Here is a 15,066-nt window from a genome sequence, read left to right as displayed (position 1 = left end):
CGTGTGATTCAGGTTTTAACCTGGACTGTGAAGTGCCACTTTGACGTGAAGACAGTCGACGTTAAAAGTCTCACTATGGTGTGTTTTAGTCCAGGCTAATTATATTTGTGATTTACTCCGTACTGGCGGCTTTTCTTTTCTGCTCGAGTCAGAGCGCGTGGGCAGCGGTTATGAGTGACGCGGAGCAGGACTCCTGTCTCACATGAACACTATTTGCTCCCACTCAGCCTCTGAACTGTAGAAAAGAAAGAAAGCGCACCTTTTCCACTGACATCAAATCATACTACCATCCTACTGGACCGCCGTCCAATCAGCAGGCCAGAAGAGGCCCGGTGCCGGCGTGATCAACCAATCAGCTCGTAGCGTGAGCTCTGCTCACCATCACGTCTGTCCTGATTGGAGGGCTGAGCAATGGGAGCAGCGGAATGTGAAAGCAGCCAATCGAAAGTGGTCCGTGTTTGTCATTGTCATAAAATATTCAGCAGCATCACTCCGGCTGTCCGTGACCCGGTGACCATGACTTACAAAGATACCTGCTGGCTCCGGGCTCACTAATTTACTCCAGAGGAACCTAAACAAATATACAATACAACAATTATTATTTGAACCTATTTGTCAGCCTAAAACATTTTTTCTTCCTCCTGCTTTTGCACTTTAGCCTTAATTTACTTTTTTGTAAATCAAAAAAAAAAAGAAAAAAGATGTGGACTTTCCTGGGAATAGCAAGCTTTACGTACCTTTATAAGAAGTCCAACATGGTGTTGAGTTTTGCTCAGAGAGACCTTGCGATGGTTGCAGCCTTATTCTTCACAGCCGGCCTGCTGCTCTCGTATATCGCCTGTTTTCACGGCCAGAAGCTCCGAGTCTCTCGGGTGCTTAATTTCTTCCTGAGCAGCCTGTCTTTGTTACCTGTTATCAACCACTTAATCCCCCAGACTGCAACGCCGAGGAGCGAGAAAACAGAGAAGAGCTGCAAAAAGGTAAGACACCTCAGCTGGACTCCTCCAGGTTTAATTATGGGAACAAAGGGACACACGGGGTTTTAACAGTCAGAAAACTAGATTCATTTTCTATTCGGGTCAACTTATGTTTTATAGAGAGTAAAAAAAATAATCACAGAGATTTAACACAAAGTCGGTTAAACTTGCTTTGGTACTCATGAAGAAGATCAGCAGGTGCCGGATAGGGAATAATCCAACCCCCACCCCATCCAAATGAGAAGAGTTTACAGGTGGTGGCCCAAACCACTTCTCTTCTTCCTCTCTAGACTTGTTTGTTGCTAGTGTCCTTGTCACTGCTGGCGGAATGATAGTGGGGTTGCACAGGTAGCCCAGAACCTTCAGAATGGCAAACTCGTACGTGCCTTTACAAAAAGGCAAAGCCTGGAAGTTTTGAGGTGTGTCCGGTCAGAGCTTATATGACTGTTTTACACCTACATTGAAAGTGTGATTGTTCTTAGGGCCGGAGAACAAGGAACGGAGTGGAAACGGGCTCCTCTGCCTCACTCGGTGCCTCAGCATCTGGCTCACCTGGGGATCGGGACCCGGATGTGGTGATAGTTGGGGCAGGGGTTTTGGGCTCGGCGATGGCGGCCGTCCTGGCCCGGGATGGCAGGAGTGTTACGGTGGTGGAGAGGGACCTGAAGGAGCCGGACAGGATAGTGGGGGAGCTGCTGCAGCCTGGAGGATATAAAGCACTCAGAGAGCTCGGACTGGAAGGTCGGTTACTTCACAAGCACTCACCTGTATGACAGTTTAAGCATTTGCGCCTCGGAAACTATTTTTCAAAAGCAATGAGGTCAAAAGCCGATTATTATTTCTTTCTTTGTGGCTTTAAAATATTCATCATGCCCGTCATATATTTTTGCTTTGCTGTGTTCCCTGAGCGGGCCTCAGTGAAAGGTGATATCGCGTATTTCCACACACCTATCAGAATTATGCAGTAAATTTAAGGTAAGGTTAAGTGAAGATAAAGTTTCACGTTATCATAAAATGTTTCATTTCATAACCTCCTAAGACCCGAACTCTTCCATGGCATGCATTTTTAATTTCTCTTTGATATTTGGGCTGATTGGGACCTGATAAATGTAAAAACAAAGAATTACCAGATTTTTTTTTAACTTAATTTTTGTTTCTAAGAAAAATGAGAGCCACATATGAGGATATTTGTTTAAAACTTCGATAGAACAGTAGTATAATGTCCTTGTAAGTGGATATCAGGCCCTTGTAGACCAAAATTGAGTATTTTGGTCTTAATAACCCAAAATGTGATGTCCTCATATGTGGACGCAGGGTCCTAGGAGGTTAAAAAAACCAAAAAAAACCAAAGCATAACATGGTGCCAACACCAATACTAGCGCTGATACTAGCGATATTTGGCTCGATCCTCCCACCTTTTAGAGAATAATAAAACTGTTAAAAGACAGAAGAAGATAAAGGAAAAAAACTTTTCATATTTCCCCTTTGATCTCCATTTAGTCGTTTTTTCAGCATTCAGCGTGATGTTGGCTGGTTACTTTTTGCTTGGGGTCCGTCTAACGTTGTGTTTGGGGCTCCATCTTGCTGTAAATGATACTGTTAGAAACTTAAAGCTGCAGCAGATATTTAGAAAAAGCCGCTGCTTTCCCCTCTGTGTTCTAAACGCCTTCCACTAGTGTAGAGCATGCATACATGATATGAACTTTTATTAATAAATATAATCCAGCAGCTCCCTCAAAGCTTTGTGAAATTATACTTGGAGCAATACTTCTAGATCTCGATGTCACTCTGGACATCAAATGTATCCTGTCAGTAACTTTGGACTTTCAGTGCGCACCAGTCATTTCAACCTGATCCTGTGTTATTTAACCCACTGTAGCCAGTTTTAACCTTTGCGCCGACTCATCTGTGGACTAAATAAATAGTGAATATGCGATGTGTAATAGTTAACTGTTTCTGTGTTCGGCTTCAGGTTCAGTGGAGGGTCTGGATGCTCATCTGGTGCACGGCTACGTGATCCACGACATAGACAGTGGCGCTGAGGTGGAGATCCCCTACCCAGAGCAGGAGAAAAACATCCACTGTGGCCGAGCTTTTCATCACGGCCGATTCATCATGGGCCTGAGGAGAGCCGCCATGGCCGAGCCAAAGTAAGCAGAGTCACGAATAAGAAAGATTGTAGGTGCCAAGTGGCTGATATGAACAGAAGAATATAGAACCTGCTCTTCTGTCCTACATGATTGCTCTGAGTAATAAGAATCTTGGTTTACTCACTGTGTCTTTATACACAATGACAGACTTTCAGTTAGAGAGATTTAACATTCAGCTAAATCAGAGACACATTGCGCTTAAGGAGTCAGTCTTTACTTTTCTATAATCTCTCTGCTCTGTGGACAGATAGTCCAGACGTTTCTAACTGTCTGATTGCGCCCCCTAGTGTCACATTCATAGAAGGCACCGTGACCAGTTTGCAGGAAGAGGACAGCTGTGTAACTGGAGTCCAGTACAAGGATAAAGAAACTGGAGACATCAAGGTGAGAAGAGGGAGCTCAGTGGTACCAGCAAAACTGTTAGACACCGCCTTGTGTTTCCCTCTCGCCTCACTGAAAGAAATACCGTATCTACATCAGAGGGTGTGTGACGACTGTGTGTCCCGCAGGAGGTCCACGCTGCTTTGACAGTGGTGGCCGACGGCTGCTTCTCCAAATTCAGAAAGAGCTTGGTGTCCGGGAAGGCTCGCATCTCCTCTCACTTTGTTGGATGCCTGATGAAGGTACATGGAGCTCAGGCTGAAAGAGTGACCCGCTGAACTGTGTTCTGTTACTGATGAATCCTATTCATTTTTTTCCAAGAGTATATTTTTCAATTTTAAAACAAGAATTACAAATCACATAAAGGTGCACGAAACTAGAAGAAGATGAAAAGCAGTCTGCAACCAGCTGTAAGAAACTGTTGTGACTGCCTTTCCATTAGAGCTCCCACAGAAAACTGAAAACAACGTCCCAGAACTGTAAAACTCATAACCAAAACTTTTAGGGGTGTAGGATGGGGTCATGTTGGCAATCCATGAAAATCTGACATACATCCTCCCAAGGTCTTCAAGGTCAGCCCAATGATTTATTGGTTGAAAATCAATGCAAAGCCTTATTACTTCAAAACTTTTACATTTCATACCTGCCTTTCTTTCAAGTTCACCACAAAATATGTTATATTTTTAAAGACTGTATAGTAAAGAGAAATACCTAGTTAGTTAGCATTAATATGTAGTATAATAATAATAATATATGATAAACAATAATAATATTGAATCCACCGCTTTTCTCTGCAGGACTGTCCGCAGTTCAAGGCAAACCACGCTGAGCTGGTCCTGGCCAATCCCAGCCCAGTGCTCATCTACCAGATCTCCTCCTCTCAAACCAGAGTTCTCGTGGATATCAGGGGGGAGATGCCTCGTAACCTGCCAGAGTACATGGCTGAGAAAATCTACCCACAGCTGCCAGGTGAATGATAAAGAATTTATTTATTCTTGAAGGGTTGTGTTTTTGTGTGACAATCCCTGATAAGCAGAGAGAGAAGAGGGAAAAAAAACACTCTGCTGAGTGACAAATGAAGGTTATGTGAAGATCAGAACAGTCAGACCGTGGTGCCAGAAGCAGGAAACCATTCAGAGTGCTGCTGGTGAGGAGAAGGTGCGCACCTCCCGGGAAGCTGCAGTCGACAGAACTGACATTCACGGTGTGCTCTGCTATTCAGCTGAAATATCAAAGCCACAGTATTAAAGCAGCCACCCCAGTAACCTTGACACAGGTCCAGCTGGAATGCTGGAGTCAGGATCACTGATGAATTGATAAATGTACATTCAGAAACCAAAAAAAAGCTTTTTCTTTTTTTCCCCTGTGCATGTGCGCAGCGTGCACCTTTGGGCTTTCATCCACAGAGCTGGCTCACTGACCGACCTCCTGCATTCTCCCTTTCTCTCCTTCCTTCAGAGCATCTAAAGGAGCCTTTCATGATGGCGCTACAGAACGATCGACTCAGGTCCATGCCTGCCAGCTTCCTACCGCCCTCCCCTGTCAACAAGCCAGGTACTGAAGTCTTATTGACTGAATGATTTCTGCTGGAGGTGGGCCGAGGTCTGTTTGTGATTTTGTGATTATGTATGTTTCCGTGATTATGTATGTTTCCATGTAAGGTGAAAGAAACAAAAGAAAAGAGCTCTTTGGACTAATTAACAGTTCATTTGTATTTGAGGTAAATAAGGATTTTATTGACCTTTTAGGAAACAAGTAGAATCCGGGGTAAGAAAGGCTTAACTTGGAGAAACCATGTTCTTGCAATGCGTCAAAGAGAGACAAGTATAACTCTTAAAGATGTGCTTTGCTTCCAGCTGAGATGTTTGCTAAAGTGCCGAAAATGAAAAAGACCATCTGGAGATAAGATTCGAGACAAACAGCTGTCTGTTGTTCGCAGGCGTGCTCCTCCTGGGTGACGCTTACAACATGAGGCACCCTCTGACGGGAGGAGGGATGAGTGTTGCTCTTAATGACGTTCGCATCTGGAGGAGTCTGCTGAAGAGCATTACCGATCTATATGACGACAGGGCCGTGCTGCAGGTGAGCACACATTTGCTTGCTGTAACTAGAACACCTTTCCCCAAATTCAAAGAATTATTAAAAACAAAACAAAACCATGTAGTGTATAGTGTAAAAATAACAGAAAGCACATTCATTGATTTGTTTTTTCTAAGTCACATTTTGTGTGACTGCAAGCCGCAGCTATATTTATGCTGTCAGATTTTCTGTGTCCTTTTATTTCCTCTGCTGTTGGTAAGAAGCTGCAGCCCAATGTGTGCAATATCACACTTTTTTTTTTTCCTCCTCTTCTCAACAGGCAAAGAAAAAATTCCACTGGGAACGCAAGTCATCACATTCTTTTGTGGTGAATGTGTTGGCCCAGGCGCTGTATGAGTTGTTTGCAGCCACTGACAGTGAGTGTCTGCCTGCCTCCGTCTAATGGCACATGAAAAGCACTGATGGAAGATAATAAATGTTGGCTTTTAGTACTAAATCCAAAATCTGCATTAATTTTACTTTGGATTCTCATCCATGTTTTTCTGTTATTCAGATTCTCTTCATGAGCTGAGAAAGGCCTGCTTCCAGTACTTTAAGCTCGGTGGAGAGTGCGTTGCTGGGCCTATTGGACTCCTCTCAGTGTAAGTGCTAAATGCTTTCCTCCACAGCAAACCAAACTGAACAGAAGAGTTTGACATTTGTGGAAGTTTACCTGGTTGCCTTCATTATCCCTATTCAATATAGGAATAGTGAGACTTGTGACATTACAACAGGTACACTGTTAGCTTAGCCTAGCATAAAAGCTTGTTTCTGCTCAGATTTTGTCAGATCCTCCAAAGCTCACACTGCATCTCTTTCAACTGCTGCTGGGAGGTAGTTAGTTTCTCATGTAACACCCAGCAAGTGTTTACATATACTACACATTTATCAGTGAGCTTTAGAGGAATCTGTGTTCAGAGAGCCATGCTGGCTTTTTCCTCACTGCTTCAATTTTGTTTGTCTTTGATAATTTTCAAAATCTAAAAGCACTTTTAGATATACGATTTAGGGGGTTGTAAGTCTGACTTTTTTCTTTTTTTTTGGACAGGTTGTCGCCCAAACCCCTGACCCTTATTGGACACTTCTTTGCTGTGGCGCTGTATGCAATCTACTTCAACTTCAAGTCTGAATCCTGGAGCACCAAACCCCGAGCTTTATTTAAGAGCACAGCCATCCTGTACCGAGCTTGCACAGTCATGTTTCCTCTCATCTACTCTGAAGTCAAGTACCTGGTGTACTAGCAATAAACTGTGGGAACACTTAATGGGCTCAATTGGAAGAAAAAAAATTGACTTCCTGCTGAAAATGGCACTTTTAGCCAGAATTGTTCTCTTGATGATTTTCTACAATATTCTTCTGCCTTACTGAAGATGGTTCTACATAATGCCTTTTTCAGCTCTGCGGTAGCTTCGTTTTGTGCTCACCCACAGTCTGCCCTGTCTCCCAAGAGGACCGGGGACTACATTAGTGACAGTTATTTCTGCCAAACCTGAATTTGATGAAAATACATTGCCTCTTTTTTTGATGATGCGGTGTTTGGGTAATTTGGACAGTATTTAACGTGAGAATCATTCTGCTTCACTTGAGATCTACTGCACTGATGATGACAGTGTCCTACAGAGGATGTTGTGGAAATTGCCTGTAAATTGCACTTTAAGTGAATCTAGTGTTGTGCCTGTTTTCACAGAGGAAAAAGTCTAAAGACTGTCAAACTTTGTCTTCTACTGTTTCCCCTTTAAACAAGACTGTTGCTTTAACCTTATTGTTGTAATGCGGGACGTTTTGTAAGACATTTGTTTCTTTACTCTGGCTGTGCAGCTATTTGCCAGAAGATTATAATTTCAGAACCCAATAATGATCCCCAAACTGTCTTACTCATGCTGGGTGTCCATAAAGACCTGACAAAGCACAAATAAATGCCTCGGGGGACATTTGGATTGTGTGGGACCTGAAACATCAGGAACAAGTATGAAGCATGAAGCTCAGGTATTTGTTTCCTCTGAGCTGACAGACAAGGAACTCGAGAAGATTCAGCACTGCTGTTTACCCGTGTGTTTGCCTGTTTTGTTGAAATAAATCAGGACACAATTTTGTCAGTGTATCAATTTACTGCATCTTAATTTGTTTGTCTGTCATTTTTTTAATACTAAGATGTCTAAGAACAAAAAGAGTGACTATACCAAGGACACAAATGGACACTATTAACTGTGATCAGTAGGTGGGGCTCACTCACAGCTGCAGGATCCATCGTCATGTGTAGCGGCACAGCATTTAATATCCATTAGAATATGATGAGGTTTTCAAAATTAAAATGGTGTCACATTTTATTTTATATATAAACTATGTATAAATATACAACTGTAGGGAGACCAAACCAAGTTTTGTTTATTAAACCAGATCAGAGGGGAGTCCCCTGTGATTTAAAAATACTTGATATGTAAAATTAAAAACTCAAAAACACAGAAATGAATATTGGACTGACTGAATTGGTCAGTCTAGTTGCATAATTTAGCTTTAAAATTGTATTTCTCCCCCGAGTAGCTGCACCAGGTAACACTGAAACACGATCATGACAAGACAAAGTTTATGATTTTGCATTCAACACGTAGCAACTAATAATCTGAAACTGCATGAGTGTAATTACCACAGTGGCACACTCCAGACAGCAAACACCTGCAACCTTATCCTTATCAATCAGTGCAGCCTTAACCACACAAAAGACAAAAAATTAAAACAGAAAACAAGGTTAGAACAATTACTTCAGCTTTATTGGTATTTATACATCACTGGTACATCATAGTCTGGTGAAAGAATTGGAAGAATTATCCATATTATTCTTTGTGACTTTCCACGAGGACACGAATACTGGCGTGGAAGACCAGAAAGGGGGGGGGGGGGGGGGGGCGGGAGAAAGCGTCACAGCAAGGGGAGGGTCATGTAATGTACACATGTTCCTTCACCCGCCATCATCTGTCTGCATACCTACCTGTACCTACTGGGACTCACCTGGCGGCCAAACGTGAGGAGCAAAACCGAAGCCTGCTAACACATTTAACCACATTCAACCCTTCTTCCTTCTTCCATTGTGTCATTTTTCCTTTTAGACACAGTAAAAGGGGTTACCCCTGTTGATGTAGGTAGCAGCAAGCTTTCTATTAACAGTTAACATCTTAATGATCTATTTAATAGTAATAAAAAAAACAAAAAGGTACTGTACAACTACTGCTAAGAAAACCTAAGAACCTGGCCTTAACGCTTTTACACCAGATTAAAGTGCTAGAAGCAACCCATCAATCCACACTTTATTTTATATATATATATATTTATAGCAGTATGTATTTATAGATATCTATCTATATATATATATTAGGAACAAATCTACTATTTTAACATTAATTTACAGGGTAATATACATTATATAGTAACAGCTGAAATATCAGCACAAATATAATCACTGTCACACTCAACAGCAAAATATATATATGATTATATAAACATATATAATCATATATACCAATATATAATTGTCATATATGCATGTAAAACAGTTAAACACGTCTCAGGCTCTTCAAACGATACCCAGAAAAAGCAAGTGTGTATCAAGACGTAAAAGCTTTACAAGTCTTCTCTCTTGAAAGAGCGACAGGCGGCGACGAAATTGCCACGACCTGCGGGTTATTTGAGGTCACAGGACAGTTATTTTGCATATTCCACAAATCTATTGCAACACGTTACTGTCTACAAACAGTACAGCCAGCATCCTGCGAGAGGAGCTGGTGTTAGCTGGACTCACACGTACACCCACTGAACAGAACATTACGACGATGGGTGATCTGATTATAGCTATGTGCTTTCAGATGGTGTGCTATGACAGTGAACAACAGGAGGACTACAATACACGATACTCTATAAGTTTAGCCTCAGAGGACAACCAAAAACTGTACTGTACTGTGAAAACACTACCCCGCCCCAAAAAACTACACACACACAGCAAATATTCTCCCTTCTCTGAGTCGAGTGTCATCGTATCCTGCTGCTGATGTGTTTTGTATGCGCGTGTTTACCACAAATCACCACTTGTACTGTTGACAGTCCACCATCGCCAAGAGGAATGGAATGTGTTCAGGTTGCATTTCTCCTAACTTTGTCTCCCTCCGTCAAAACTGACAGCACAGTGAGTAACGTCCTACCGAACCAAGGAGATTTTCGGGGGTCTGATAGGGTGCAGGCAGGTGGGGGACTCCTTGAGGTTCCGTAAAGGTCTAATGCACAATGTGGGGCACCTCTCTCTTCTTGCAGCAGTCCCAAACCTTATCCACCATCATCTTCACCACCTCTGAATGGAGAGGAGCTCCGACGGTCATCTTCAGTCATCCCCGCCCCGATTCCCTCCCGTCATTCCTCACATACAGCCTCATATTAGCGACACTTTATTCACTTCCCCCTACTCTGCAAAGATGCTGCACAAGGCTGTAACAAGATACACACAAAGGTCATTTTTCACAAAGAAAAAACAAAAAAGAAAAAGAAAGAAAAGAAAAAGCTCTGTAATAACTGCAGTAGTAACGCACAACAAGCATCCAATAGCTGGCTTCCAGCCTGGGGAGCCCTGGTGATGTGCAGTTAGGTTTGGGACGTTGCCATTGTTCTACAGGACTCCTACTCACTTTTTTTTTTGCCCCGTTCCAGGACTTGTTTTTCCCCCCCTGTGTTGCACTGTTTGGTTATTCAAAAGCCCAAATCTCTATGTCCTGTACATAAAAATCCTCTTTTTTTGAGAGCATAGGGTTCCCAAATGTTTTACAGGAGTGGCTCCTGCCATGGTAAAGGTCTCCGTCCAGCCACAGGCCAAACTCCCCACTACAGAAGAAAGAAGAAAATACATTAGACAACTTCAAGCTATTTCAGGATCAGCAGTAAAAAGCCTGCATTTTATCTCAATTAATGCTTTTAACTTGCAGGTGTAAGTGTACTGGGCAAAGTACCAACTACTCAGTGTAATAGCTAACAAATGGCACATACATATACAAATACAACTTATATTACTGATCGTCACCATGACATCAATTATTTTAATCAAAACAAAAGGATGTTTTATATCTGCATGTGATCTTATGAGCTCCGCAAAAGTGCAAATATCTTAATAACACCATTCTTCTAATGCAGTCCACACTTCTGGACATCATAGCAGGCTTGTGTCTACTTTATGTCAATCTGAATTTAAATTTGACATGCTGTCATATTTAATTATGACAAATATGTTGCACTAGTGGTCTGTAGATTTCTGGCTCACCTTCCTCCACCAAAAGCTAAGGAGTCCATATCCCCTTTGATAAAGAACATGTTGTCACCGGTCCACTTGTACACCTGCCCATGATACAACAGAGCACATATTAGAAGATACTGCAAGACATATTCAGTGATGATATAAGAGAAAAAGAGAAAATGCAAACTAAAATATACTTTAAGACCGCTGCAAAGAAAGCGTCTCTGAAACATTTTAAAAGAATACAGCAGATGTCACATATAAAAGAGGATATAGTCATTGACAGTGTGCATGTTTGATGTTCACAGGCATCATTAGCATATACCATAAATCACATACATCATATTTAATTCTGCATCTGCTGCTGATGTATGAAATAATTTGTCTCTCAAAGCTTTAAACACAACACAAAAGCATATAAAGGTTAAATACCCACTGTGTTAAGTCTCCTATATACACAGCAGGCAAACATGCCTGAGCGGTCCTTCGGAGTGGTTTTTACAGCCACTTCCCATATATAACACAACCATTCTCCTTCTAGGTCTTTGCCAACTCATGAGGGAAATATTTGGCTCCTTAGCTGCTAAATGCTTCTTTCTGTTCACCAACTACTTGCTAACTGTGCCAATCTGCTGACTGACTGGTGCTGAACAGCGAGTGTACACTGGGTTTTAACAGGGCTTTTGCACCAAAAACAGCTGCCTGCTAAAACTGGGAGTGAAGTTACAGAGAACCAAAGCGGTAAAGCTGGTGGCCGGAGAGCTAAAACAAGCTGCTGAAAGCTCTGCAGAGGTGGGGAGAACTGCAGGGTGTGTCGCTATGAGCAAATGCAAACATTAGTTCTCCTCACTCCTCCATTATTGGAGAAACATATTCATTCAGAAGTGGAAAAAAGTTACAAAATCTAACAGTGACAAAATGTTATACCTCAAACTCTGGATTAAAGGTGAAGAGGAAGGTCTCTCCAGTGCCATAAAAGCCATCGCTGACCTTAAAGGGCTCGGATGCCAGCGCACCAAACACCTGAAGTTATTAAAAAAAACAAAAAAACAAAAACAACAAAAAAAGGTGATCAGTACCATAACAATGTGCCACTGTGGTTAGCTTCTTAAATTTGGGCGCGTACCTGGCCGTCGCTGTCTTTAATGACCAGGAGCACCGGGGTGTCCTGGGCCTGCATGGATCTGTACAGCGTCTTAATGCTCATGCCGTGCTTTGCGGTGCCAAAGACCAGCGTCCATGGGTACCCGATGGTCCGCGGAGGGAGATTCCTGGCAAGCTGTGTGCGGAGAAAATAAATTTAAAAATACAGAGTTGAAAAAAGGAAGGGAAAAAAATGAAAGAAAGAAAATGAAACACAGAAAGGCCACAGCCACCAACGCTCAATTACATCTGCGGTGACCTTTTAACACTCTCTGGCGTTTAAGGAGGAGTAACAGGGCTGAAAACAGTGAGAGCAGTCTCAAGAGAAAGAGAGGCCCAGCAGACCCTGAGAGAGCACGCTGCCCTGCTGCTGACTGACTCGAGGATTAACGGCGGCTGTGGTGTATGGGGAGATAATGCCGACAAGGCGCCGGAGGAGCGGTACAACTTATGTCTCATTTTAATGGACAGATAAAACAGACACTGACTAAAACATGGAATTAAAGTGACAACTTTTTACTGCTATACAGAACAAGGACCTTTAAATGTTCTGTTCACGCTCAAACAATTCATCGGTCCCCTTTGGCATTTTTCTTGTGGGTCAGCACTTGCTCCAGTGGTGGAGCTGCAGCAGTCATATAATCAGCAGGCTGGGAATGAAGCCACGATTAGGCGAGGCCTGACTCAGCTCACCTCTGCACTGCTTTGAGCCAGGCCTGAGCCCCAAGCTCTGTCCGCAGGGTGATTAAAGAAAGCTTGCATATTGGCACTCTATTGGTTAATAAGCCAAGTGGGACTAATTTGGAGCTCTGGGTGTGTGTTAACTTGCAGTACCTGCGAGGCACACAGTACACCTAACAACAACATGAAAGGTTGGTGACTTGGATGTCTGTTTCATGCATTTCTCTTTCATCTTTGTCACCGCTTATTTCTAACTCTTTGCGTTGGCAGGATTAACAAACCAAATCTATCTGAAATCATCCGGAACACAATAAATAAAAGAGAACATGTTGATTCCTGCTTTAAATGAGCAAACTATCCAGTTCATGTTTCAGCACCTAATGTAAGGCGTCCTGATTTTCAAGTAGCTGTTGTCCTGAGATCACAATTTGTAAGTTAGACTGCCATGAAACTTTACACACGTACTTTACAGCTTAATCAATACTATGATACTGATAACATTTATTAAATCAGTGTTTTTCATGGAAGGAAAGTAACATTAACCTGAGGAATGGCCAGATTATAACCAGTCAAAACTAATGAGATTTCACTGCTAAATCCTCACAATAACTTTTATGTTAAACTTCTTATCACCTGCACTAGGAGTCTGGACCTGTACTGACAATATATATTAAAGCCAGTCACCAGCTGGTCACCTGCTCATTTTTACTGGTTAAATTTTAGCTTTAGCATTTTAGCTAGAGTTAAGAAAATATCATCTACTGTGGATCCAACAATTATTTTTTAGATTCTCATCTCTATATGATATTTAGAGAAACAACAATTGCAAGTTTATGTTACTAATGTCCAGGGTGGAAGGAAAGCTAATCTACAAAAGAAGCCAAAGCAGCAGTAGCTGACACCCAAAGGTATATTTTAAAGCTTTCATGTTAGTGTTTAGTTTTCCACTAACTGACAAAGCTTTGAATGGACAGCAGTACTCTCTGTGATGACATCATAAACATTGTAACAGGGCTATCATACAAATGTTGGTCAGTGAAAACAAGCACTTGACAAAAATCAGGCGATTTGTTTGTCGGTGTTGTTGCTTCTGCTCAGTGTATCCACCTACCCACCTAAGAAATGCTACTAAACTTATTCAAGCAGTGAATGAATCCTTTTCCCCAAACACACAGTTGGAAATCAAGACTGCAAGGCAGCTCTATGAACTGATGACTTAATTTGTTTGGGTGCTACGACATTTTGAAAGTAAAACAAATCATCAGTTTTTTACATGTCAGATTTCCAGCCTGACACAACACACAGGAAAAAAAACAAGAAAAAAAAGAAAAAAAAAAAAGAAAAAACCCCACATTTAATGCTAAACATTATCAAATCATAAGAAATTTCTAAATATTCATTTTGTATCTGTAAAAACAAAAAAGCTTACTGCCAAGCCTACTGGGTTATAATGAAAACAGGGAATCTATTTTTTAAAAAATACATCTATCTATCTATCTATCTATTATATTATATTCACTTTCATTTTCATCATACACTAGACAGTGGGATTATTTTCATCAGTTGACACGCCTGTGTATTTACAGTAACAATTGCGCACGTAACACTAACATGGAATAAAATACAGCGTCAATGTTCATTATAACAAAGAAACAGGCAACCCGGATAACAAAAGAGGAACAGGCATGTGCTCTTAGTTTTGGATTGTTGTTGGAAAAATATTAAGTTTGGAATACCGTCAAGTTGCATGAGATGAGATTTTCTGCAGCAGCACTTACTTTCTCTATCTGGTCGGCCTCCAGGAGTTCGCTGGGTTCTCTGAGGTTGGGTTTGAAGGTGTCGGGCTCCAGCTCAGTTTTGACCGTGCCATGTTTAGAGTTCACCTCTTCCTTGGTGGTAATCTACAAGCACAAATACTTGTTAGAGATGCACTGACAAGACGAGCTGCACTTCCAAAGAGCTCTGATACTGGATGCGTTCAAAATAGCTACAGTCTTCCAGTTGCTACTTTTCATAAAAGGGCAATGACATGACCGGCTTTACTAGTCAGGCTGTCTACTAACTTCCAACAGACTGTAATCTGTGATCTGCTGAGGCTACAAAAAAATTGGACAGGAAAGTATTAAAAAAAAAAAAAAAAGACAACAACCCAGAACTAGATAACCAACTCCACAAAGCATAACAAGTTCAGCTAAACAGGGTGGGTGATAGAGGAAAGATGGGGAAAAATAGCTTTTTAACCATAGCTCAATCTCGCTAACAAAATGTACATTTTTCCTCCATTTGGGAGCTTTTCAATGTAGCTGTTGTCCTGCCAAAATTACAAATGCAGTGTTTGCTAGCAACACACTGATAATCCAACAATGTGATGATGACAGCTGAATATCTT

At 41.7% G+C, this 15,066-nt stretch overlaps 2 protein-coding genes across 3 annotated transcripts in view; one reads left to right on the top strand and one right to left on the bottom strand.

Annotated features, from left to right (window-relative positions):
* Positions 1-30: 30 nt before the first annotated feature.
* Positions 31-8,483, top strand: sqlea (squalene epoxidase a). The gene is made up of 11 exons (XM_085178527.1): positions 31-980; positions 1,460-1,718; positions 2,950-3,127; positions 3,415-3,511; positions 3,637-3,750; positions 4,306-4,477; positions 4,967-5,062; positions 5,448-5,590; positions 5,868-5,964; positions 6,102-6,189; positions 6,636-8,483. The coding sequence occupies exons 1-11, from the start codon at positions 702-704 to the stop codon at positions 6,826-6,828; spliced, it is 1,716 nt and encodes a 571-aa protein (XP_085034653.1). The 5' UTR covers positions 31-701; the 3' UTR covers positions 6,829-8,483.
* Positions 8,334-15,066, bottom strand: part of oxr1a (oxidation resistance 1a) — a 30,223-nt gene continuing 23,490 nt past the window's right edge. For both annotated transcript variants that reach the window (XM_085178523.1, XM_085178524.1), the window contains 5 exons: positions 14,456-14,578; positions 11,980-12,132; positions 11,781-11,876; positions 10,881-10,954; positions 8,334-10,447 (listed from right to left, as the gene is read on the bottom strand). In XM_085178523.1, the coding sequence (XP_085034649.1) occupies positions 10,312-10,447; positions 10,881-10,954; positions 11,781-11,876; positions 11,980-12,132; positions 14,456-14,578 (582 nt within the window). In that variant the 3' untranslated portion in view covers positions 8,334-10,311. The remainder of the gene's footprint in view (positions 10,448-10,880; positions 10,955-11,780; positions 11,877-11,979; positions 12,133-14,455; positions 14,579-15,066) is intronic.

This window comes from Neolamprologus multifasciatus, chromosome 11 (genome assembly GCF_963576455.1).
Source record: "Neolamprologus multifasciatus chromosome 11, fNeoMul1.2, whole genome shotgun sequence".
In the NCBI taxonomy this organism is placed as follows: Eukaryota; Metazoa; Chordata; class Actinopteri; order Cichliformes; family Cichlidae; genus Neolamprologus; species Neolamprologus multifasciatus.
Note: the sequence above shows the minus strand (reverse complement) of the source record. Positions and strands in the feature narration are given on the sequence as shown.